This window comes from Panthera pardus, unplaced genomic scaffold (assembly GCF_024362965.1).
Source record: "Panthera pardus isolate Hobbes unplaced genomic scaffold, ASM2436296v1 HiC_scaffold_20, whole genome shotgun sequence".
In the NCBI taxonomy this organism is placed as follows: domain Eukaryota; kingdom Metazoa; phylum Chordata; class Mammalia; order Carnivora; family Felidae; genus Panthera; species Panthera pardus.
Window position 1 is genome coordinate 39,956,707 of NW_026526766.1, and position 23,422 is coordinate 39,980,128.

The following is a 23,422-nucleotide window of genomic DNA, read 5'->3' on the forward strand; positions in this document are numbered from 1 at the left end:
AGCGAGGGCCATTATTGTGTACCGACGGGTTTCAGGTGCCCATTGGATGCTCGGACTTACAAAAGAAAATCTCCTGGGAAATTGGAGAGAGACATTTGGTTGCTATCACTTCAGGAATACTCCCTAAGTGAGGACCCTCCATAGAATTCTGATAGGTTTCTGAATCGGACTGTATTCTGAGTGCAGTAAAGATGCCCATTTGAGTTAGCATCTATCTAAGTCTCGCCAGCCCATCTCTACAACATCTAGTACCACTGTTGAATAACTTCCTGCAATATGATTCTTTAGACAAATGGAGAAGAAGATTCATGTTCACAGTTCACAAATAATGGGTATTTTTCCAGAAGCAGCAGCAGCAGCCGGTGCTGAATATTCTCAAACTTGTCTGCAATGGAAGTTAAACCACAGTAGGAACAAGTAAGGAAACCAGAAGCAATTTCCTATTTTGTACAGAGATAAACTCCTACTTTAAGCAAATACAATATAACACAGACTTTTTAAAATCCAATGGATTAGAAAGTAACTCTTCATCCTACAAAAGGACTGTGCATAGAGTACTCTTAAATGACAAGGTCTCCAAGGTCTTGACTAAAGGGAAATATTTTTTTGACAGACATTTTTAAAGAACAATGAATATTTTTTTAAATTTTTTAAATGTTTATTCATTTTTTTGAGAGAGAGAGAGAGAGAGAGAGAGAGAGACAGAGCATGAGTTGGGTAGGGGCAGAGAGAGGGAGACACAGAATCCGAAGCAGGCTCCAAGCCGGATGAGGGGCTCAGACTCGCAAACCGGGGCCATAAGCGAACCGTGAGATCATGACCTGTAGTCAGACACTTAACTGGCTGAGCCACCCAGGCACTTTGAAGAATAGTGAATATTTAAAGTGAAGTATTTTCACCTCTTTTTTCCACGTCTGTCCTCCTACTTAAGGGAACGTTCAAGTGATGGACAGAGATGAAAATGTCTTCACGTTTTACTTTTGCTATCCTGCGGTCACAAGTGTGGCCTAAAACACATCTTGAAATCCTGATGTCTTATCCAAAGGCACCCTGACTAGCAATGGATGAAGTCACTTGGGGCAGGAATAATCCCATAAAGACTGACCATATCACACCACACAAGAGACTGTCCACTCCAGCCCTTGGAAGGCTGTCACCGCTTTGTTTTCTGTCTCTCTCTCTCTCTCTCTCTCTCTCTCTCTCTCTCTCACACACACACACACGCACACACACACACTCAATAGAAAATCTCAGGTACAACCTACCTGTGGAGTGAGTTTCCCAACCCTCTGGGTCATTGGCTCGTTCATCACGACTTCTACTTTGCAAGCATCTTTCTCCTTGGGGATGGCAAACTTCAGGTCATCCCCCAACAGGAAGGCAGAGCTGCCCTTCATCACCCTGACCCCACGGTTAACACTGACGAAGGTGGGGCCGGCCCAGCCCGGCAGCAGCAACAGCAGCAGCAGCAGCAGCGGCGGCAGGGCACGGGGCCCTCCCCAGCTCCGAGAGCTCATGCTGTCAGGGGCCAGCTCCATTTGTCCACCGGCGAAATCCCTTCAACAAAGGAGGGCTTCTGTGCTTCCCCCAGGGATGTTAGCTCATAGTCCAAGGGGCAGGGCAAGGGGTCCCGACAGTGTGCCCCAAGATCTTAACATGCCCCTTTCATTTCAAACTCAGACAAGGAGGCTTTTCAGGCAGTCCCGGGGCTTTTAATAAAACTCGCTGATCACTCCTGACAACGCCGGCAAGATGAATGTGCCTCCCAAGTGCTTTTCTAATCCTGCAAACGAGAGGAGAGGTTGGAGGGAAGCGACAGAGAGACCAAAAGGTTTGTGCAGCTATTCAAAAGATCCCTGCCGGCAAAGGCATCTTTCAACCCGCCTCTAAGTTCAGCTAAATTAAAAACAAATAAACGAACTTGACCTCCAGCCCATCTGAAAGGCAAGGAGGCCGTTTCATTACGCTGCCTGTAACTCCCGCTTCCAAGCTCGACATGCCCCAGTTGGGATGTCACTTGTGTGGTCCAACAGGAGCTAGCCAGCCTCACGGCCCAAGTGCAGTGTTTGGTCACCGCGTTCAGAGGGAGTTGAGCTCTGCTCTGTTTCCTCGTCAGTTCAATGAGAACTACAGCCTAATTTGTACAAGAGAGCTGTCGGTTATTTGCACACTGTTTTAAAAGCTGATTAATTCTAAATCATCTCTATCCAGATAAGAAACAAGCCTCCTAATCTGTCGCCTGCCACAGTTATGACTTTGCTGGGCAAGGAGACACCTGAGAAACACTTGGGTGGAAATTGGAGAACAGATTCGATCTTCTAAGTTAACATTTGGACTTCTGTCTACATGTAAAAGGGAGTAGGGATCAAGTTACATAGCTTCAATAGATACAGCTAACTCGGTGTATACATGCATATTCGTATTATCTATGATGCTAATTACATTATAATGTACTGAATTTGCACAAATGGGGTCTTTGTTTCTCCTTCAACCGCTTTAGAATTTCAAGATTATTTCTCTGTGTTCCCTAACAACAGACAAGACTCTACCAAGTACAATGTATTGCAATATATCCTTAAGTTCAGGGTATGATTGGGTGAACCAATGGTGGTTTCTTATGCCCGTAGGGGGTCTTTACATTTTAATGATGCCAATCAATTTCTGTACAGAACCAATGGATACTGAAATAAATGTCTGATCAAAAGGCATACCCAAAAGTTCACATCTCATACATCAAGGGAAGATTCATTCCCTTGTCATTGTTTGAAACCTTTCACTTTTGAGGTAGCACGTGACATGTGTCACCTGATATCTGAGGGGGGTGTACACTTTATAGAGCAGCTTTTTTTTTTTTTTTTTTTTTTATGGTATCAGTCTCAAACTGACTCAAACACTTCCCACACTCCCACTGACAGTGTTGGCCTCGCTCCGGCTGACTTAGGTTGGCTTATTTGGGCACAAACGCAAACCCGGTTGTTGAACCTTCATTACAAAGTCAACCCCGGTTTCAATGCACTTTCGGCAACCAAGACTACTCAAAAAACGCAGCACGTTCAGAGAGAAGAGGGAGATGCCATGCTCTGTGCACCCCTCTTATCTCACTATTACCTACCTCCCTTCTCCTTTACTGCTTCTTCCCTGATCCCCTGACTTTTTAATGCAGGGAGCTTAGGGTCCAGTCCTTGGACATGTTTTTTACCTACCTTCACACCCTAGGGATCTCATTCCTCGGCTTTAAATACCTCTTATATGCTAATGAGTCCCAAATTTATATCTCTAATCTCCTCCCTTAATTCTGGATTCCATATGCCACTGTCTATACGACATCTCCCTAGGGACGTTTAACGGGTATCTCATTCTTTGTGTCGCCAAACATGTGCTCTTGGTTTTCCCTCCCTCCCTCCCTCTCCCGGATCTCAGTTAATGGCATCCAACTTTTTCAGTTCTCCTCTCCTTTGTCTCTGTGTTAGGTCTACATCCAAACAATAGTAACAAAGTCCTATTGTCATCGCAGTGAACACGCCTTAGGGTGACCTCCAATAATCCCAGCCTCCTAACATCCAGAAGCTCCCTTCCCTTGAGTGACAGCAGAACCTGTGAGGCTTCCAACCAACAGAATAAGGCACAGGTGATGGGATGTCATTCCCATGGTTACACTATGTAATGTAAGAATCTCCGCAGACTGGGGCTAGAGGCTCTCCTGTTGAACTTGAAGAAGCAAGCCTCCGTGAGCTCCTGTGTCAGAAGGAAATGGATCCTGCTAACAGCTTGAATTAGCTTGGAAGAAGATTCATCCCAAATCAAGCCTCCAAATAAGACTGGTATCCAGGGGTGCCCAGATCAGATTCTTGATTTCAGCTCAGGTCATTATCTTACCATTAGTGAGATGAAGCCCCAAATGGGGGTCTGGGCTGACAGCGTGGAGCCTGCTTGGGATCCTCTCTCCCTTTCTCTCTTGGCCCCTTGCTCGCTCATGCTCATGCTCTGTTTCTTTCTCTCTCTCTCAAAATAAATAAACAAACATTAAAAAAAAAAAGACTGGCATCCAGTTGATGCCTTGAATGCAGCCTGAAGCAGGGAACCCAGGTAAGCTGTGACCAGACTCCTGACCAATGTAAACTGTGACATAAGAAATCTGTGTTGTTTTAAGCCATTGCATTTGTAGGAATTTGTTTACACCGCAATATAAATTGAATGCACTCATCTTCAAAACATATCGTGGCAGCCATGGGTCCTATTAAATATTACTTGGGTCATTTCCACACCCCAAACATCCAATGGCTTCTCATCTTCAAATAAAAGCCATGAGGCAACAATGTATATAACGTTTCTCCCTTACTCCTCTCTTCTCCTCCTGTCTTCCCATCACTTCTTCTGCTTTGGCCACACTAGTATCTTTGCTTTTCCTCAAATAAATTAAGATTAGCCTTTTCCTCTTGCTCCCATCCAGACCCCTCCCATTTGCTGTTCCCTCTGGAACATTCTTCCCTCAGATATCCTTCTTCCCACCTCACCGCCTTCCAGTTTTCCATCAAATGTCACATTTGCACCGTACCACACCTAACCACCCCTTAGTATGATGACACTCCCACCCCCAGCATCCTTTTCTGCTATGTTTTTAACCTTAGCCCTCCTAACCATCTAACAATTCATTTGCTTGTCTGTATTTTTTGTTACTGTCTCCCTCATGAAGGTGAGAATGTTTATCTTTATTTATGGATCTATTTTTATGATTCACTCCATCCTGCTGCCCAGATTTGAGGATGCTTCCTTGCACACAAGAAGTAGGGCCACACCATAGGCTAGCAGAGCTGTGGACTAGAAGGGGCCTGGGTCTCTGGGACATTTGCAAAGTAGAGTCACCAGACCAGCCCATTCTTCCAGAATTTTACATGGCAGAGAATGTAAACTTCTTTCTCATTTAACCGACTGTTATTTGGGGTTTATTTTGGTACTCATGACTGAACTGTCAATCACCTGATTCTTCAAGTTTTTCTGTTAATTTAATTTAGTCACTCATCAGCTAAATATTGTGTCTTCTCACCTAATAGCATGTGGGACCATAGCTTATTCTCTAATTATATCATATTAAGTACACAGACCAAGATCCTAATGTTTATCCATAAGGAAGAGATAAGAGAAAGAGGAGGAAATCTATTTCTGTGGTTCCCTGAGCCACAATGATATGAAAATAGACCTGAATTCCAAAAATACAGATGCGAATCTTGATCCTGTTATTTTTTTCTTACTATTTTTTTTTTTTTAATTTTTTAGGGAGAGAGAGAGTGCGAGTGGGAGAAAGGGGCAGAGAGAGAGAGAGGAAGAGAGAGAATCCTAAACAGGCTCCACGCTCAGCACGGAGCCAGATGTGGGGCTCGATCTCACAACCCCGGGATCATGATCTGAGCGGTAATCAAGAGGCAGACGCTCAACTGATTGTGCCATGCAGATGCCCCCAAAGCTGGATTCTGGTGAACATCAGTTTCCTCTTTGAAAAATGGAGCTATCCGTCCTCTCGTTTCCAGTTTCCCAGTGAGACCAAACGAAATAACCCATGTGGAAATATTCTAGTTATTAAGCCCCATACAAATGTAGCGTTATTTTTACAAAGTATATCAAAGGAATAAGAGTAAAGCTTGTCTGGAGAAAAACAGAATGGCAGGACTTGGGCCTTGGTGAAGACAGCAGAATCAGGCTCAGCACAAGCCAGAGTATGCTCTACTCACATTCTCGTTTATTCTTTTTCTTCCTCATAATCTTAAGACACGCTCTAGTAGTAAAAACTGAATTCCAATATTTCGGAAACAACCTGAAGCAACACAGCTGGGAGGAAATGAAGGGTGCAAGAGTAATAATTTCCAAGCTCAAAACCAAACATCCCTCAATCAAAGGGGCCTGAATGAAGTTTGCAAAATTAGGCTCAATGAAGATCAAAAAGAGCATGCTGTATTGATGTTTTATTTACATTTGAATTTTGCTCTTGTATTTTTCTCTTGGGGTTGGGGAAAACCAAACACGTGGACATTCCGTGGAAAATACGGCTCTGATTTTTCACTTGAAGAAGGCAGCAGAGGAGGGGAGAGAGAGGATTCTGATAAACAGATGGAGAAGAAAAGAGCAAACAACCAAACAAAAACCATAGAACAATTGCAAAAGAAACCAAGGCTCTAGGGGCGCCTGGGTGGCTCAGTTGGTTGAGCGTCCGACTTCGGCTCAGGGCATGATCTCGCGGTTTGTGGGTTCGAGCCCAGCATCGGGCCCTGTGCTGACAGCTCGGAGCCTGGAGCCTGCTTCGGATTCTGTGTCTCCTTCTCTCTCTGCCCCTCCCCCACTTATGCTCTGTCTCTATCAAAAATAAATAAATGTAAAAAAAAAAAAAATTTTTAAAGAAACCAAGGCTCCGAATCACACAAGGTTTCACAGATGATGCTGGGTCTTTAATCTCCCCCCAAATTAAATGGCAGTAATTATCTTGTCTCTGATACAAAATTACAACATCCAGAGGTAACCAACATTTACTTGACAAAACCCTGACATAGCTCTTCTTGAGAACCCCATTTTCTGGTCCCAGCATAGGGCCAAGTCCGATCCTGAGAATCCATCTGCCCGCAGCCTGCTCAGCCTGCTGATATGAGCACCCACTTGGGGCAGTGGAATCCATCGGAATCCATCGGAACACTCGAAAGTAGAAGCAGAAAGGTGGCTAAATTCTTCCAGGGAGCTTGTAAACTGACTTTTAGCCAGTTTAGATTTAATTTCACCCTGCAATAGCAGCAAATCCTGTCTCCGCTGGTTTGTGTGGTTCAGCTGCTTCTCAGCATTTCAAACTCCTGATGTCATGGCTGCAAAGCCAGTCTGTTCTTACAGACCGAGTCTCACCATTGCCTTTTTCCTTTTTGTGGAAATCAGGTATTCTAAATAATATCTGTATGAGCCAATAAAAAGGGGTGAAAAGAGGTTCTGGAAAGTGGTGCACCACTTGGCTTTGAGTGCTTCCTTATAAAAATTCAAAACTGTTTCTGTAATCAAACTTTCTTTCTTGGTAAATTTCCTGAACAGAAGAAAGTAATTTAGTAACATTTCCTGGTGGAGGGGGGTAAGGAATGTGAGCTAGTATTTACTTCATAATTACACATTGGGTTTAACCTGAGGAGCATGTATTCTTTATGTTAATAAAAAACAGGATGCTCCTGTCACTTATCTAAGGTATTCCGTGCACATCAAGAGAAGAATGGATCCTACCTGTATTCCCTGGCTCTCTCTGCAATGGAAATTTTCAGTGATCAGTGACAATGATGTGCCTGATAAGAATCATATTTACCACTGCTCCTCTTTAAAATGTTGCAATCGTAGCTACACAAGGTAAGGGATGTACCTCCCTCCTCTTGCACCAGCACAAGACTCCATCATAGCTTTTTTTTTGCTTGCTTTGCTGTTTGTGGGACTCCTATGTGTAACCTGATACTCTTCTCAGTGATCCAGGTAAGTGTTACCAATTAAGGGAAGATGATGTAAACAATGGAACTTTTTGCCTTCCCCATACTTGAGGCTATTACCTCCTGATTCACAGCTTTAGCTTTTACAAGTACCCTCAAGTCCTTAAAAATTAAAATAAACCTGAAAGAACAGAGCCCAATAAGCCCAAAGAAAAGGAAAACACTAATTCAAAAAGATATATGTACCCCATGATTACTGCAGCATTATTTACAATAGCCAAGGTGTGGAAACAATCCAAATGTCCATTGATAGATGAATGGATAAAGACGTGGTATATGCACGCGCACAAACACACACACACACACACACACACACACACACACACACACACACACACACTGAGTAATGGAATATTACTCAGCTATAAAAAAGGAATGAGATCTTGCCATTTGCAACAACATGGATGGAAGTAGAGGATCCAATACTAAATGAAATAAGTCAATCAGGGAGAGACAAATATCATATGATTTTGCTCAGATGTAGAATTTAAGAAACAAAAGAACAGAGAAAAAAAAGATAAACAAATAAAAACCAGACTCTTAAACACAGAAAACAAACTGGTGGTTGCCAGAGGAGAAATCAGTGGGGGGGATGGGTAAAACAGGTAAAGGGGATTAAGAATATATGTATTGTGATGAGCAACAGAAATGGTGAATTATTATATTGTACATCTGAAACTAAAATAATGCTCTATGTTAATTACACTTCAATTTAGGGGTGCCTGGGTGGCTCAGTCGGTTAAGCGTCCGACTTCGGCTCAGGTCATGATCTCGCGGTCCGTGAGTTCAAGCCCCGCGTCGGGCTCTGTGCTGACAGCTCAGAGCCTGGAGCCTGTTTCAGATTCTGTGTCTCCCTCTCTCTCTGACCCTCTCCCGTTCATGCTCTCTGTCTCAAAAATAAATAAATGTTAAAAAAAAATTTTTAATTAAATAAATAAATAACGAAACTGAGTGCAAAATGAAAACTATTAAGGTGGATTTAAGTTAAAAATAGCCAGTTCAGAATCAACCCATTCCCACCCACCCAAACAGAGAGATGTTGATATCCTTGCCTAGCATGTTGAAGAAAGGCAAGGAGATTTTTCTAGCTTCTACTTCATATTACAATCTTGAAAATACCAGTCAGAATGAACTTAGAAGCCATCATGGAATTTTTCTGATGGATTTTTTTTTTAATCATCACTATTTTCACCCACATCAATTTTCAAAGTAGTCCATATAAATCGAATGTAAAAGTTTCAAGTGAAAACTTGTAGCTGGACATAATTATCCATAGGACAACTGAATTGAATCCAAATCATATGTGACAGCAAGTGATTTCACTGAGGAGCAATGAACTGGCAGTCAGGAGAACTGTGGCCACAGAGAACAACCAGCTGTTTTGCGTTTTGGTTGAGGAAATTAAGACTTACACAGACTTCACCAAAGTCTTCAGATCCACTGCTTCCTCTGACCTGAGCACCCCCTGGGAGAGGGAGAGAAGTCTAATTGCTTCTTGTTACAGGCAACCAGGAGTTTGCCTGAGGTCATAAAGGAAGCAGGAGAGCCTGGGGGAATCAGCCCTTGGAGTCCTTGGCGAAGGGCTCTTTCCTCCAGTGCGTGGCCAGCTCGTCCTATTCTCTCCAACAGAGAGCAGTGGACTCATACCACAAAAGAAGCGCTGGGAAGACACAGACTTAATAACGGTTCTTCTGAGAAGCTCATGAACTCTGATGGAGCTCTAAATTGTTCAACGACCCCACGAGAGTAAAACTCCTTGGCAATCTTGTCCAACTCAGGATTTCCAGAGAGAATTCTCTCAAAGAAGGAGAACAGACTCATGCAGTAGAAAGAAATAGCTTGTGGCTTCTACGATTGTTTTTCTTTAACAAATTTTTATCTTCCTTTTCTCATTTTTTGATTACCTACTATATACAGGCACTAAGCTATATTCTTTACATATGTATGTTTTCACGTATTTCTCACAAAATCCTACAAAGCACTTTTGACTTTCTGATTTCATAGACAATGACTTACAGAAGTGGCATAATAATCATAATAAGAACTAACATTGATTAAGTGCTTATTAAGGGCTGGGCATTGTTCAAAGTAATACATATATCTTTGTTTAATTCCGCAACCGTTTTTTGGAAGTAGACAGTGATTTTACAGATTTGGAAAAGGAGCTGCAAAGAGGTTAAGTAACTTGCCCAAGGTCGTGGGCTTGAGTCTGTGTCTTTGTGACTATAACCTAGTTTGACCTATGCGCTTAACAACTGTTATACATCACAACAAAATCTTACATTCCTTGCAATTGCTTCACTAACCACCCCTCCCCCGGGGTCTTTTTCTTCCAGCAAGCCAACCCTTAACGATTTTCTTTATGGTTCCCGACAGCAATTGATGATTGCCGCCCAAGTTAGCGTTTCACTGGAGGCAACGTTCTGTCAAAGAAGTAGCTGTGACTTTAAGAGCAGATAATGAGCGCAGTGCAGCTGTCTCCCAGCATCTTAGTGCTCCAACTCCGATCGCTTTGAGCACAATTTAAAGACCTCAAGGCAAATAGGCCTCCTCGAAATTCCAGTCTATTACATCAATAAAGTATGTGTTGATTCTGTTTATAACATTCTGCTTCCTCCACTTTGCAGTTTTTCCTACAATATAATCTAAATCGCAGAATGTATGGTTTAGCAGAAACTTGAGAAATCAAAAAGTCCATATCCTTCAGTTTCTTTATTTATTTTATTTGCTTTTTTTTTTTTTTTTAAGAACCTCCTTTTGGGACGCCTGGGTGGCTCAGTCAGTTAAGCATCTGACTGGCTCAGGTCATGATCTCGAGGTTCGTGAGTTCAAGCCTCACATCAGGCTCTCTGCTATCAGCACAAAGCCCACTTCAGATCCTCTGTCCCCTTCTCTCTCTGCACCTCCCCCGCTCACGCTCTCTTTCAAAAACAAGCATTTTTTTTCAAAGAAAGAACATAACCTTCTTCCATTAATATAAAAGATATGTATTAACTAAAGGATAAAAACGCAGAAATACAAAGAAAAGGAAAAAATTCACTTTCCCAACACCCAAAGAAAACATCCTTAGGTTTTCAGATATATGTCTATATACATATAATTTTTAAACTTAATTCAAATCATACTCTAAAAAGCGTGGCCCATCCTTTCCTATTAACATTCTAGTCTAAGCATTTTCCATATTATTAAACATTCCTTGTGATCTTACTTTTCATCTGTGCACCATATCCAGGCCATGGATATGCTATGATTTCTACCGTCATTCCACTGTTATGCTGAAGAAGTTACCATGTCAGTAGGTTGTGATGAAAAATCCTTAATTACAAATTAGTTTATTTTTCTGGTTCTTTCCTTTTGATAGCTTTCTAGAAGTGGAATTAAAAGCTCAAAGGGCGTAAATGTATTTTGAAGTTCCTGATGTGCACGCTTCCTAGAAAGATGGTGTTAATCTGATACCCTTACCAGTCTTGCCCACAGTCCATTTCATCCCTTTAATCTGTGCTCGCCTCCCAAGTGAAATGTGGGATCCTGTCACTATGTAACTTGCATTCCTTTGCTTACTTGACATTTTGCTTTTTATTTCTTTCTTTTTAATGTCCATTAACCAGTTGGAGGTTCTCTTCTCGGAGCCCCTTCGTTTTACAGAAGAAAGAAAGTCCCGTGGCAGAAGTGACTTTACCAATGTTGAAAGAAATTTCTAGGCACAAGATGGAGCCTCTGCTGCCCAGGATGCCACGTCAGCAAACCGAAACTTAGAGAATTTTTGCGTCCCTGTAAATGCTCTGCTTGACCAGAAACGCAGTATAGTCAGTCACCCCAACCCCCAAAGGCCAAGCCAATTCTGAGCCTTCACCCTAATTGAGGCGGACTACGTGGCCCAGGCAATCAGATATTTTCTAAGTGTTTCTTCCTGTTCTTTATTCTTTATCCTATGAAAGTGTCTTGCCTTCCGCCCCATTTTGCAGTTCTCTGAAAGAAGACTGTCCACCTCATAGCGCGTTAAATAAAGCTCGTTTCCTATCACCTAAACCGTCTCCTTTCATCAGTTTTCAACGCCAAGGTTACACAGGTATCTGGATGGAGACCAAGCCTGGATTGGAATCTTCATGCTAACATCCAGACCACAGCAATGTCCACTATCCCATGCAGCTCGCTTAAATCACAGATGCTCAGTCCAGAAATATCCCTTTCAGTACTTTCTTCCCAGAACTCAGCACACCCTGACAGACTCCCAGAACTGTGGAGAGAAAGCCTTCCCTCAGGCTATGCTGTCAAGACCAAGGTTGCAAAGATAGATCTTTGACTACCACACAAACTCATTAGGTTTCCATTCTCAGATTTTTCAACAGTTCACTGTCTACCCCACCAATAAAGGCCACATTTGCAAACTGTGTTTCTCAAAATACACATTTTGGAGATGTTAAAAGTTTTTTCACAAAAAAAAGTCTTCTATATCCAAATATATCTGAAGCACAGAATGCTAAAGTATGTGTGTGTGTGTGTGTGTGTGTGTGTGTGTGTGTGTGTGTGTGTGTTTTAAGATTCACAATGTAATATGAACATATCAGAGGCTCTAAGAAGTCCTGAGGGGGAGAGAAAAAAAAAACTTTAAGCACAAAGTCTGCAAACATAGAAAACCCTCCCTGCCCCCATACAAAACCCAGGTTCTTTAAGAAATCACTCAAGAAACACTAGGCTAGAGAATTAAAAGGACTGAAATATAGAATGGCCACATGGTATCTCCAAAATTTCTGGTCATACCCGATAAATCCATACTTAATGAACCTACATCAGAAATCCAAATTCCAGGCCACTCTTTGCAAACCAGACATCTGGCCTTTCTCTACAAAGACCTTCCACTAAAACTACCTTCAAAGCTAGAGAAAATGGATGGCAGAGGGAAAAGGTTTTGTGCTCTTGGTTTACAGTTGTTTTTAATGACTATTGAAGTTTCTTAAACCATCAAAGGCACTTCCTTGAAGATTAGGAAGTGGCCATAATTTACATTCACTTTGCTTTTAGCCAGAGGGCTGTATCATGCAAATTTTCACAACAGCTTGTTTTAATTGAATAACTTAAACAGAAGGAAAAACACATTCACTGTGGTTGGCTATACCTGTTCCTCACCTGGGATTAACCAGTGTACCCACCCAAACTCACTCCTAGGACCTTCTCAACCTGAGTGCACATGACTGAAATTGGTTTTCCTCTTCCTGAATGAATTCTGGATCTTCTAATTCACAATGAACCACCCAGTTGTGCAAAAGTAAGATTCTTTTTTTTTTTTATTTTTTAAATGTTTATTTATTTTAATGTTAATTTATTTTTGAGAGAGGGAAAGAGATAGAGTACAATTGGGGGGGCGGGGCGGAGAAGAGCCAGAGACACAGAATCCAAGGCAGTCTCTAGGCTCTGAGCTGTCAGCACAGAGCTGGACGTGGGGCTCTCATTCACAAACTGTGAGATCATGACCTGAGCTGAAGTCGGACGTTTATCCGACTGAGCCACCCAGGTGCTCCTAATGTTTATTTATTTTTGAGACAGAGAGAGAGAGAGAGGGAGGGATAGAGAGAGAGAGAGGGAGACACAGAATCAAGAGCAGGCTCCAGGCTCTAGGCTGACAGCACAGAGCCTGATACGGGGCTGGAACCATGAACCATGAGATCATGACTTGAGCTGAAGTCGGACGCTTAACCGGCTGAGCCACCCAGGCGCCCCCCAAAAGTAAGATTCTGTTTAAATTCACATTTAGTCACGTTCAGAAGTCATCTTCTGAGAACAATTCCCTTTTTAAAAACACATCCTGGTTCTCTGTTTCAATAGGACAAATTCATTTCTTCATTCGTAGTACAAGCAATTGTCCAATACCCAATTTGTGACAAGGGCTAAACTAAGGATTACAAAGACAAAAAAAAAAAAAAAACAACAAACTCTTGCTCTTTGAGAGTTTATAGTGTAATAGAGAGAGACAGACATATAAATTATGAATTCAAAAAGAATGGTAAATGCTATAATGGTGGCTTGCATTGTGTGCTACAGGAATAAATAGGAGGGCGGCATTTGAGACTGGGGCTAGGGGAGGTCTACAAAGGGAGGGAGCTAAATTAGAAAGAACAAATAGGACTTAGAAAGGTGAAAGGCGCATGTTGGAAGATGAAGAGAAAGAATGTGATGCGGTCAAAGAATCACCAAGTAGATGTTATGTCAGAAACACGGTTGTGTAAATGAATGGAGAGGCAACAGACACCTAACACTTAACTGAGATATAACCCCTACCTTTGAGAAACAGAGGTCTGCAGGAGAGAGATTTATAATCAAGTACTTGACACTACAAAACGAGGGGCGCCTGGGTGGCTCAGTCGGTTAAGCGTCCGACTTCGGCTCAGGTCATGATCTCGCAGTTCGTGAGTTCAAGCCCCGCGTCGGGCTCTGTGCTGATGGCTCAGAGCCTGGAGCCTGTTTCGGATTCTGTGTCTCCCTCTCTCTCTGACCCTCCCCCATTCATGCTCTGTCTCTCTCTGTCTCAAAAATAAATAAAGGTTAAAAAAAAATTAAAAAACAAAATGACATTACTACAATAGCGTGTGAGCAAAATGCTCTAATGAGTTTATCAAACACAGCAGGTTACACTTAAAGAACTTGTACTATTCGAGATGAAATACTTCATCATGAAAAGGATTGCCCAGACATTCAGAAAATGACTACCCAGCATCGCTCCTTGCGCTGTACTGCAATAACCTTGATCATCCTCTCTGCATGCCATTGCTAATGATAAAAATCCAAACTCACGGATGTCTGGTGCACAAAAGAGGCCAACTATCACAAATAGTCTTGTTAAAAGATCTGCTGAAATGGAAATGTTTTCGATGACCTCAGAAACTAGGTGATGAGTGATAAAAAAAAAAGATGTAATGTCGTTTGAGCCTAAGTCCCACTACATCAAAAGTCACAGACTTCTAGGGTTGGAAGGAGCTTCTCCTTCCAAATTTTACTTGCCAACATGATCACCATCAAGTGTTAGGCATTAACTTGGCATCTGACACTGTTTCAGTGCATCTAATTTTCACAACCAACTATGGAGCGGATTCTATTCTAAGGAAACAGATAAGTCATTTGTCCACGGCAAATGCTAATAAATGATTGAGCTGGCATTCCACACCCAGCAGACAGGCTCCAAAGCCCATGTTCCTGATATACATAGATCCAGGCAGCGAGAAGACCCAGACGCTGGTTCGAGAGTACTTTCCCTGGGAGGGGGCCTTCCAGCATGTGGGCAAAGCCTTCAGTCAGGACAAGGTCTTCAAGTGAACATCTCTTGCCATCGCCTAGCTACCTGCACCCGTCCTTCTGGGAGATGGGGGTCATTACAAGAAAATGAACGTGCAATTCTTAAAACCAACAAATAATTAAACTTCACAGGACTCTAATGAGTCTTGCCTTTCTTCTCTGCTGAAGATCTTGGCACAATTTGCATGTTAAGCCGTGATCTATATATCACTTTTTTTTTTTTACAAATATTTGGGGTTTTGGGGCGCCTGGGTGGCTCAGTCGGTTAAGCGGCCGACTTCGGCTCAGGTCATGATCTCGCAGTCCGTGAGTTCAAGCCCCGCGTCGGGCTCTGTGCTGACAGCTCAGAGCCTGGAGCCTGTTTCGGATTCTGTGTCTCCCTCTCTCTGACCGTCCCCCGCTCATGCTCTGTCTCTCTCTGTCTCAAAAATAAATAAACATTAAAAAAAATTAATAAAAAAAAATATTTGGGTTTTTTTTCACACATATTTGTTTTTTGTAAATGACTGTGTAAATATAGGACAAGAGAAGGAGGAAGAGGAAGGGGGCAGGGAGGGCTTAATGCTTTGCTCTAGGATTACAGTTGAAACGAAAGGAAATGCAACAGTGATAACCACAGAAGCCAAACTATAAGTCAGATCCACCAGATTTCTCCTAGTTCCACTTCTTCCTTGAACAAGGTCTGTATTCTTCCTTTGCCTGTTTCCTCACCTATACAATAATTGATACCTTTCAGGGTCATTAAAATAGCTAAATGTGGTAATGTATGTAAATGTATTATGGCCCAACCAAAGCCCCCAGTCACATGCACACACACACACACACAGAGCAAGGCTCAAAGAAACTCAGTCCCCTTTCTTACCCTCTCTGCCCCAGGCCAACCAGAGTTTTTTTCTAAAACTTATTGGAAAAATTACCACTGTAATGGATACAGGTCATTAAACATACATCAACACCCATAGAATGTACAACATCGCAAGTTAACCCTAATGAAACTATGGGCTTTAGATAATCATAATTGGTTCATCAATTGTTAACAACTACACCATGATAATACAAAGTGTTAATGACTGGAGAAACCTAGGGGGTGGGGTGTACGTGAGAACCTTGTTCAATTTTTCTGTAAATCGAAATCAGCTCAGAAACTAGAGTTTATTAATTAAAAAACATTATTAGAGGCGCCTTGGTGGCTCAGTCGGTTAAGTGACCGACTTTGGCTCAGGTCATGATCTTGCAGCTCCTGGGTTCCAGCCCTGCATTGGGCTCTCTGCTGTCAGAGCAGAACCCACTTCAGATCCTCTGTCTCCCTCTCTCTCTGCCTCTCTCCCACTCGCGCGTGCACGCTCACTCCCTCCCTCTCAAAAATAATAAATAAACAGTAAAACAATTACTAGTTGAGCTATCCTTTGACATGTTCCATGATTAGGTTGAATCGACTCTCCAGTAACACCCAACAGGTCTAGAAATTTTTCTATAGACCAGTGCAGGGCTCTTCACAATGAAAAACCAGCAAGGCAAACCACAGTGACTTCTTGCTCATCTCACCTCCTGGTGTTCAGGACTGAGTGTGATTCTCTCCATGCTGTAGAGCTCTGTCCTCCCTGATCTGCATACATCCAGCTACTCAAGCGCCATCAGGCCTTGCTGGCCACAGGACACTCCCACACTGACGCCCCACCTATGAGCCCAGTGCTAGTATTAGTTCTCCAACACATGCATGAGTCCCTAACGCGTCTGTGTTCTGCTGAGCTTAATGGCGTTAAGAAGAGTAGAACGTTAATCCGCTTACTTTGGCAGACTTTGGGATGGGCTTTGGTGAGTGGGAGGGTGGGAGAGTGCTCTCAGACAGTGAGAGGGAAAAAGCTTCCGTACTAGTCCAAAACCAAAGTCTCTGTGAACATCACGGGCTGCAAACAAAGTATCTGAACGTCTGATTAGGTGACTTATTGCTGAATACATGGTGCAAAAGAATACAGCACTGCGGAAGCATGGCATCGTATAACAATTACCAAGCCACATCAAGTCAGGGAGACGTTTCAAAAGACACAAATAGGGGGCAAACAAGGCTCTTGGCTAAAACACTTTCTTGGAGTCTCCAAGACACAAATAGACTAATGTTTAAAAGTTGGCTTGCAAATCATTTGTCTAGAACCTATTTACCAGAGGCACCGTGTCCAGACTAGTTGACAAATGCGGTTCACACCGTGATGTCCCGGAGCACTACATAAACTCCTCACGGTGGAAGATATTTCTGGGGAAATCACACTAACACACCTGCCCTTTGAAGTGTTGGCCAAAGGAGTTGAGACTCGGTTATTTGGTTTTTCTCAGTTTAGTACGCCAAAGTCCAGGGCACTATCTGTGTTGTAACCATGCTCCGGGGGTCCCAGTGGTGCTGTTTTCACTGACCACAAAGTAAACGGGGCCCCCGGAGCTACGCAGTGTGGTGGTTGACCCCGATGTCTCCTGAGGTCTGAGGGAAAGTACTGGCTACAAAAGAGACTTCCTTCTCATGGCTTTAGCCAAATTTCACTGCTGGAAGGAGGCGAACAGCCTTTGTGAGGGCTGACGATGGTCTTCACCACTGACAACGTTCCAGAAACACACCAAGGTGAAAGAGTTGCCCTAATGTCTCTCCTAAACCAGCGGGGTCCCATCTCTGGCTTCACATCAAGATCGCTCATGCATCATCTCCAATCTCAGATTTAACTCATCTGGGTGGGGTCCAGCCATCTGAAATCAAAAGTTCTCTGGTGATTCTAATGAGCAACCAGGATTGAGAATCACTGCTGCAAACAACTACACTTGATTTTCTTCTCCTATGAGTAGAAGAGGTAAAGGGCGCTTTAGTGCCCAAGGACTGAAGGTAGGTCCTTTGGCATGTCTGAAAACCATCAGGGTGGAGTGGGGTGGTGGGACGAGGGCTGGAGTGCCACCTAGAAGACCAGCACCTGGAAGAGGCTGAAGGCAAGATCCAGTTTGAAGGTGACTGGGGACCAATGGGGAAGAAGAGAGGGAGACAGGATGGCCCCAGACAGGGAAGAAATGAAGGAACCTTTCCCAATAGCCTAACTGGGAGACCATTCCTAGGAAGCTAGTCACATGCATGAGAAGTATAGACATGAGGCAGTGGTTTCCCGAATTAGCAAACTCCTTAGAAAGGAAACAGTCTAAAATAAAAGAAATTAACATAAAGTTGAACCAGTAAGATTTTGTGCTAGGACTAGTTTCCATTGCATTCCAACTTTTCCCTTGCTGTGAGTCTTTAAAGACACAGTAAAATACATGTATTTCGATAATACATTTTCTTACCCACAAGGCTAATATTTATCCACGATTTTTTTCCCCCACGGTATATTTCATATTGTGATAGAAACAATTCTTTGGCTTTAGGCAGGAAGTAATAGGTCTCCCTAAAATCATTACCTGCAAAGTCATTATCGATCAGATGAGAAGGGAATTCGAGGCTATCTGGTTAATCATCTGCCGCAAAGCACAAACATTCAGACCTTCTGGTCTGTAAATTAAAAATGTCTCACGTGACTCCAAAGACTAATTCCCTTTTGTGTTCCTAATGTACCAGTTTCTTCTTGTCAGTGCTTCCGTGAAACAATGGCCATTATTTCATGCCTCCTACAATATTTATTAACACAGTTGTGAACCTTGACCTTGTCTGCTGAAGCCCATCTCACTACCTCCAGCCTTCTGGTTAGGATAAACAATTTGGCTTTTTCTACTCAGTAAGAAAACACAAAGATCGATCCTTTGAAGGAAATAGAGCCTTTTTTCTTTTTATATACAGAAAAAGCCAGATAATACTGCACGTTTACCTCATATTCTTCAGCTCACACACCTCTTTGTAGGCAGACCTCAATTAAGCCTTTGAACTAAGGATAAGCCCTTTGACCAAACCATTCACTCTTTGAACAACTTAGTGTTTCAAGAAAAACCTCAACATACAGAATAAATGTTACATAAACCTTCTCAGACTTGCTGGCACCATCTGTACAGGGCGAATCCATAATATCAATTTCACAAGGTCGTTGTAAAGATTGCATTTGCTGTTGTCGTTCTTTTTTTTAATGATATTTATTCTGAGAGAGAAAGTGGGGAAGGGGCAGAGAAAGAGGGAGAGTGAGAATCCCAAGCAGGCTCTGCACTGTCAGCATGAAGCCCAGAGCAGGATTTGAACCCACGAACCGCGAGGTCACGCCCTGAGCTGAAATCGAGAGTCAGATGCTTAACCGACTGAGCCACCCAGGCGCCCCTGTCGTTGTTGTTAACAAATTCAACTGCCCTCACATCATGGGCACGTGTGCTCTGTACCACGGCATTGTCTTAAAGTCTTCAGTCTTGGTCTTCGAAAGTCTGAAGAGTCTAGGTCTTAAAAGTTCGAAGTCTGGGGCGCCTGGGTGGCTCAGTCGGTTAGGCGTCCGACTTCAGCTCAGGTCACGATCTCACGGTCCGTGAGTTCGAGCCCCGCGTCGGGCTCTGGGCTGATGGCTCGGAGCCTGGAGCCTGCTTCCGATTCTGTGTCTCCCTCTCTCTCTGCCCCTCCCCCATTCATGCTCTGTCTCTCTCTGTCTCAAAAATAAACGTTAAAAAAAAAAATTAAAAAAAAAAAGTTCGAAGTCTTTGATCTTCAGGTTCTGCCTGCTGCACGACACCATACGATCTCCGAATACGTCTCTATTAGGTCGAGTGGCTGTCATCGTTTGCCACGTCAGTGGGGGAATGGATGCACAAGGACCTGCGTCTTCCTACCAATGAATCCCATAGCCTGTGATTCCCATGCACTACAAGGAGCCTAGCACCGGAGTGACTTCTAAAGCTCCAGCCCAGGAAATGTCTCTTTCTCGGGGAGTAAATAAAGACTGGTAGTTCCCAGTAAAGCAATCCAGCAACAGTCAACGTACGAGGCCTCATAGCATCTGGAGTGCAAAATGGTACACACAGCACGTTTCCCCCTCCTAACCTGAAGCGTTAAATTGGCACTACGCAGGCTTTTTAGCCCGATGAGAAAAATAAGGTGGGTTCCATCTAGAAGTTTTGAAAGCGCCAAGCTAGTCCTGCCTGAGGAAATTTCCTTGTCACCTCACCCTGAGGCCACGCTCTAAATCCGGAGTGAATTACAAATGGATTTCTCAGGGTGATCAAACCACAGGTTTGGTCTTCTCTCTTTCTGCTGTTGTTATGTCTTCAGAATTTGGAAGATCTCCTCCTCCTCCAGGAGGAGACCTTGATTGACGTGGTGGCATAAGGTTTATGGGGTGAATTTGGTTCCCCCAAATTCATATATTTAAGTCCTAGCCCCCAGTACCTCAGAAGGTGACTGTATGTAGAGACAGAGCCTTTAAAAAAAATTTTTTTTAATGTTTATTTATTTTTGAGACAAGGCGAGAGACAGAGTGCAAGCAGTGGAGGGGCAGACAGAGGGAGACACAGAACCTGAAGTGGGCTCCAGGCTCTGAGCTGTCAGCATAGAGCCCGAAGCGGGGCTTGAACTCATGAACCATGAGATCATGACCTGAGCCGAAGATGGACGCTTAACCGACTGAGCCACTCAGGCACCCCTAGAGATAGAGCCTTCAAAGAGGCCTTTAAGTTGGGGCGTCTGGATGGCTCAGTAGTTGAACATCCGACTCCGGCTCAGGTCATGATCTCATGGTTCGTGAGTTCGAGCCCCATAGCAGGTAGCTGCTGTCAGCCTGTCAGCACAGAGTCCACTTTGGATCCTCTGTCCTCCTCTTTTGCCCTTCCCCCGCTTGTGCTCTCCCAAAAATAAAAGAGGCAATTAAGTTAAAATGAGGTCATTAGGGTAGACCTTAATCCAATATAAGTAGTGTCCTTATAAAAATAAAAATTTAGAGGACACAGAAGGGTACAGAGGGAAGACCATGTGAAGACACTGGGAGAAGATAACCTTCTACAAACCAAGGAGGGAGGTCTCAGGAGGAATCAACCCTGCTGACACCTTGATCTTGGACTTCTAGCCTCCAGAATTGTGAGAAAATAAGTTTCTGTTGCTTAGGCCACTAAGTTTGTAGTCTATTGTTATGACAGCATTTGCAAATTAATACAGATAGTAAACAAGAGTTGAAGAGGCTATAAAAACCAACGTGAAAGACCAGTCCTACGGCCCCTCAACTCCTGTTCCTTTCCTACTGATTACTCACCCTCCAGTGACCTCTTAACCACCAATCAGTACCTCCAGCAGTAGCTATTTTTAGTTGTTTCAAGAATTCTAAGAGCTTAAGGTGCCAACCATTTTGCAACATTTGAGAAAAATCATTTTTATAAAATGCTGTGGTGTTTCCTTCTGATCTACTGTATGAACGTCCGTGGATCTTAGCAGGGGCCACAGTTGGGGAGGAGATCAAAGTTCCTGAGCCATGACGTGTGGCTAGCAGGAGTCGGATTTTTTTTCGGATGAGGCAACTATTGCAAGAAAAGAAGAAAGTAAGGAGAGTGCAAGGAGAGGAAAGGAAGAGAAAAGGCTATTGGGTCTGGAATTTGCAATGAACTGCGGGTGCCCTGGAACACCCAGTCACCACACCACGACTATGTCCTGCATATTAAATGACAATGACTTTATGTGAAAAACTGTTATTTTATATTTTGGAAATGAGCTAGAGATTTAGCCCATACTTGGTAGAAATCAGTTCTTCAGGGGCATTTGCCCTTTTGATCCCCATCCTTGTTTGCTTTTTGTCTTCATTATTACTTTGATAAATTGGCTTTGATCGGCAGACCAGCGGCCCTCCCCGTGGAAGAAACCAAGCCTGAAACAGAGAGGCTCCCACCCCAGTGAGACTTGAGGACACGGCGACCTTAGATTTGAAGGCTGGTCCCTTCGCCTCCTGGTGACATCATCTAGGCCAAATTAAGCTCTCTTAGCCTCAGTTTCCTTACCAGCAACAAGGGGTTGAAACACCAACGCGTAGTTGTGTTGTGCGAATCAAATGAAAAGAAACCTGTGTGGCCATCTAGCACAGTGTGTGTGCTCAATAAATGTTAGTGTTCTCACAACGACTACTGCTGTGACTATTACTCCTACTACTCATCAGACATTTTCTTTTCCCCTTTCCCATCCTATGCTTCATATGGACCAACCAGCCTACCTCCTTGAAAAGTTGTCTCCATCCACCCCCGACCGTCTTGCATTCCCCAAGAGGACAGCTTGATGTTGACTGCCACCAGTCCACTGAAATAGCTCCCAGAGGCTGCCAGTGACTTGCTAATTGATAGATCAACTTAAATGTTTCTCCAGCGATCCTCTCTGGCCTTAACAGCACCCAGCAGTGCCCTCCGCCCACACTTTCTGCAAAATTGCCTCTCTCCTGGGCTATGTCATGCAATGTACTCCCGGTTCTCTTTCTCTCCCAAACCACTGCTTCCTTCTCTTTTATTTGTTCTTCCTTTGCTTTCTATTGTCTTTTTTTTTAATCTTCTCCGGGTCATGTTGTACTGCTAAAAATGTGGCACTTCTGAAAACTGTGACCTCAGCTGGCTTCTCACAACACATCCATTTCCACAGCCTTTGGCTAACACCTCTAGGCTTATGTATTCCCAAACCACAGCCCTACCCTCTCCCATAGCTTCTAGTTGCACACTTACAAGGACCTGCTGGACCCTTCCCATCTCTGTTCTCCTGTTCTTGTCTGCCCCTTGCTTGGAATGTCTTTGTTTCCATCCTTATTAAAATCCCTATGTATTGAGACCTCGTGAAATGCTTCCTTCAAGATGCCTTAAGACATGATCGTTCCATTTGGAAGATTTCCTTCCTGCTAATGGAGAAGAATCACATTTTATTTAAACCTGTCACCGGGCCTACCTGTTGGTGTAGCTGTTTATCTATGTGTTTAGAAGGAAGGAGAACAAAACTGTGTATTGCAAGTGATATGCATTCAACACATGTATCAATAAATGAAATCAGAAAATAGAATTGAACTGTGCCTTCAGCATTCTTGTCAAAACAAGGACACCAGCACACATTCACATCTTTGAGCTCTTCTCATTTAAACTTGAACACTCCTATGAGTCTGGGTTATGGAGATATTGTGCCTAGGTTACTCTCTAAAAAGAAAAAAAAAACAGGGCGCCTGGGTGGCTCAGTCGGTTGAGAATCCAACTTCAGCTCAGGTCATGATCTTGCGAGTTCGTGAGTTCGAGCCCCATGTTGGGCTCTGTGCTGACAGCTCGGAGCCTGGAGCCGGCTTCAGATTCTGTGTCTCCTTCTTTCTCTGCCCCTCCCCTGCTTGAGCTCTGTCTCTCCCTCTCTCTTGAAGATAAATAAACATTTTTAAAAAATTTTTTAAAGAAAAAAAAAGAGGTTGGGGCACCCTTTCTCTTATGAGAAACATCTTGCTTGAGTGGTACCCATAGCTCCATTCCTCTGATTAAATAATTTTCCAAATTCCTAAACAAAGATATAGAAGACAAGCTTATCCAGTTCACAGACAGTGCAAATCCCAAAAAAGTTGACTGTTATCACTGAGGGCACAATCAAAACCCACAGTCTCAATAATCGGAGGCTAGAATCATGGACGGAAGCCAGGAAGTTCGCTTTCAGCAGCACACGTGTAAAACTACATTCTCCCAAATCAAGTGCATATGAATGGGAAAGAGCAGACCTCCTC

At 43.3% G+C, this 23,422-nt stretch overlaps 1 protein-coding gene across 18 annotated transcripts in view; it reads right to left on the minus strand.

Annotated features, from left to right (window-relative positions):
* Positions 1 to 23,422, minus strand: part of FREM1 (FRAS1 related extracellular matrix 1) — a 199,704-nt gene that overhangs the window by 137,141 nt on the left and 39,141 nt on the right. For all 18 annotated transcript variants that reach the window (XR_008424201.1, XR_008424202.1, XM_053907946.1 and 15 more), the window contains exon 2: positions 1,266 to 1,783. Coding sequence is in view for 16 of the 18 variants with exons in the window: in XM_053907946.1 (XP_053763921.1) it covers positions 1,266 to 1,538 (273 nt within the window). In the remaining 2 variants the exon portion in view is untranslated. The remainder of the gene's footprint in view (positions 1 to 1,265; positions 1,784 to 23,422) is intronic.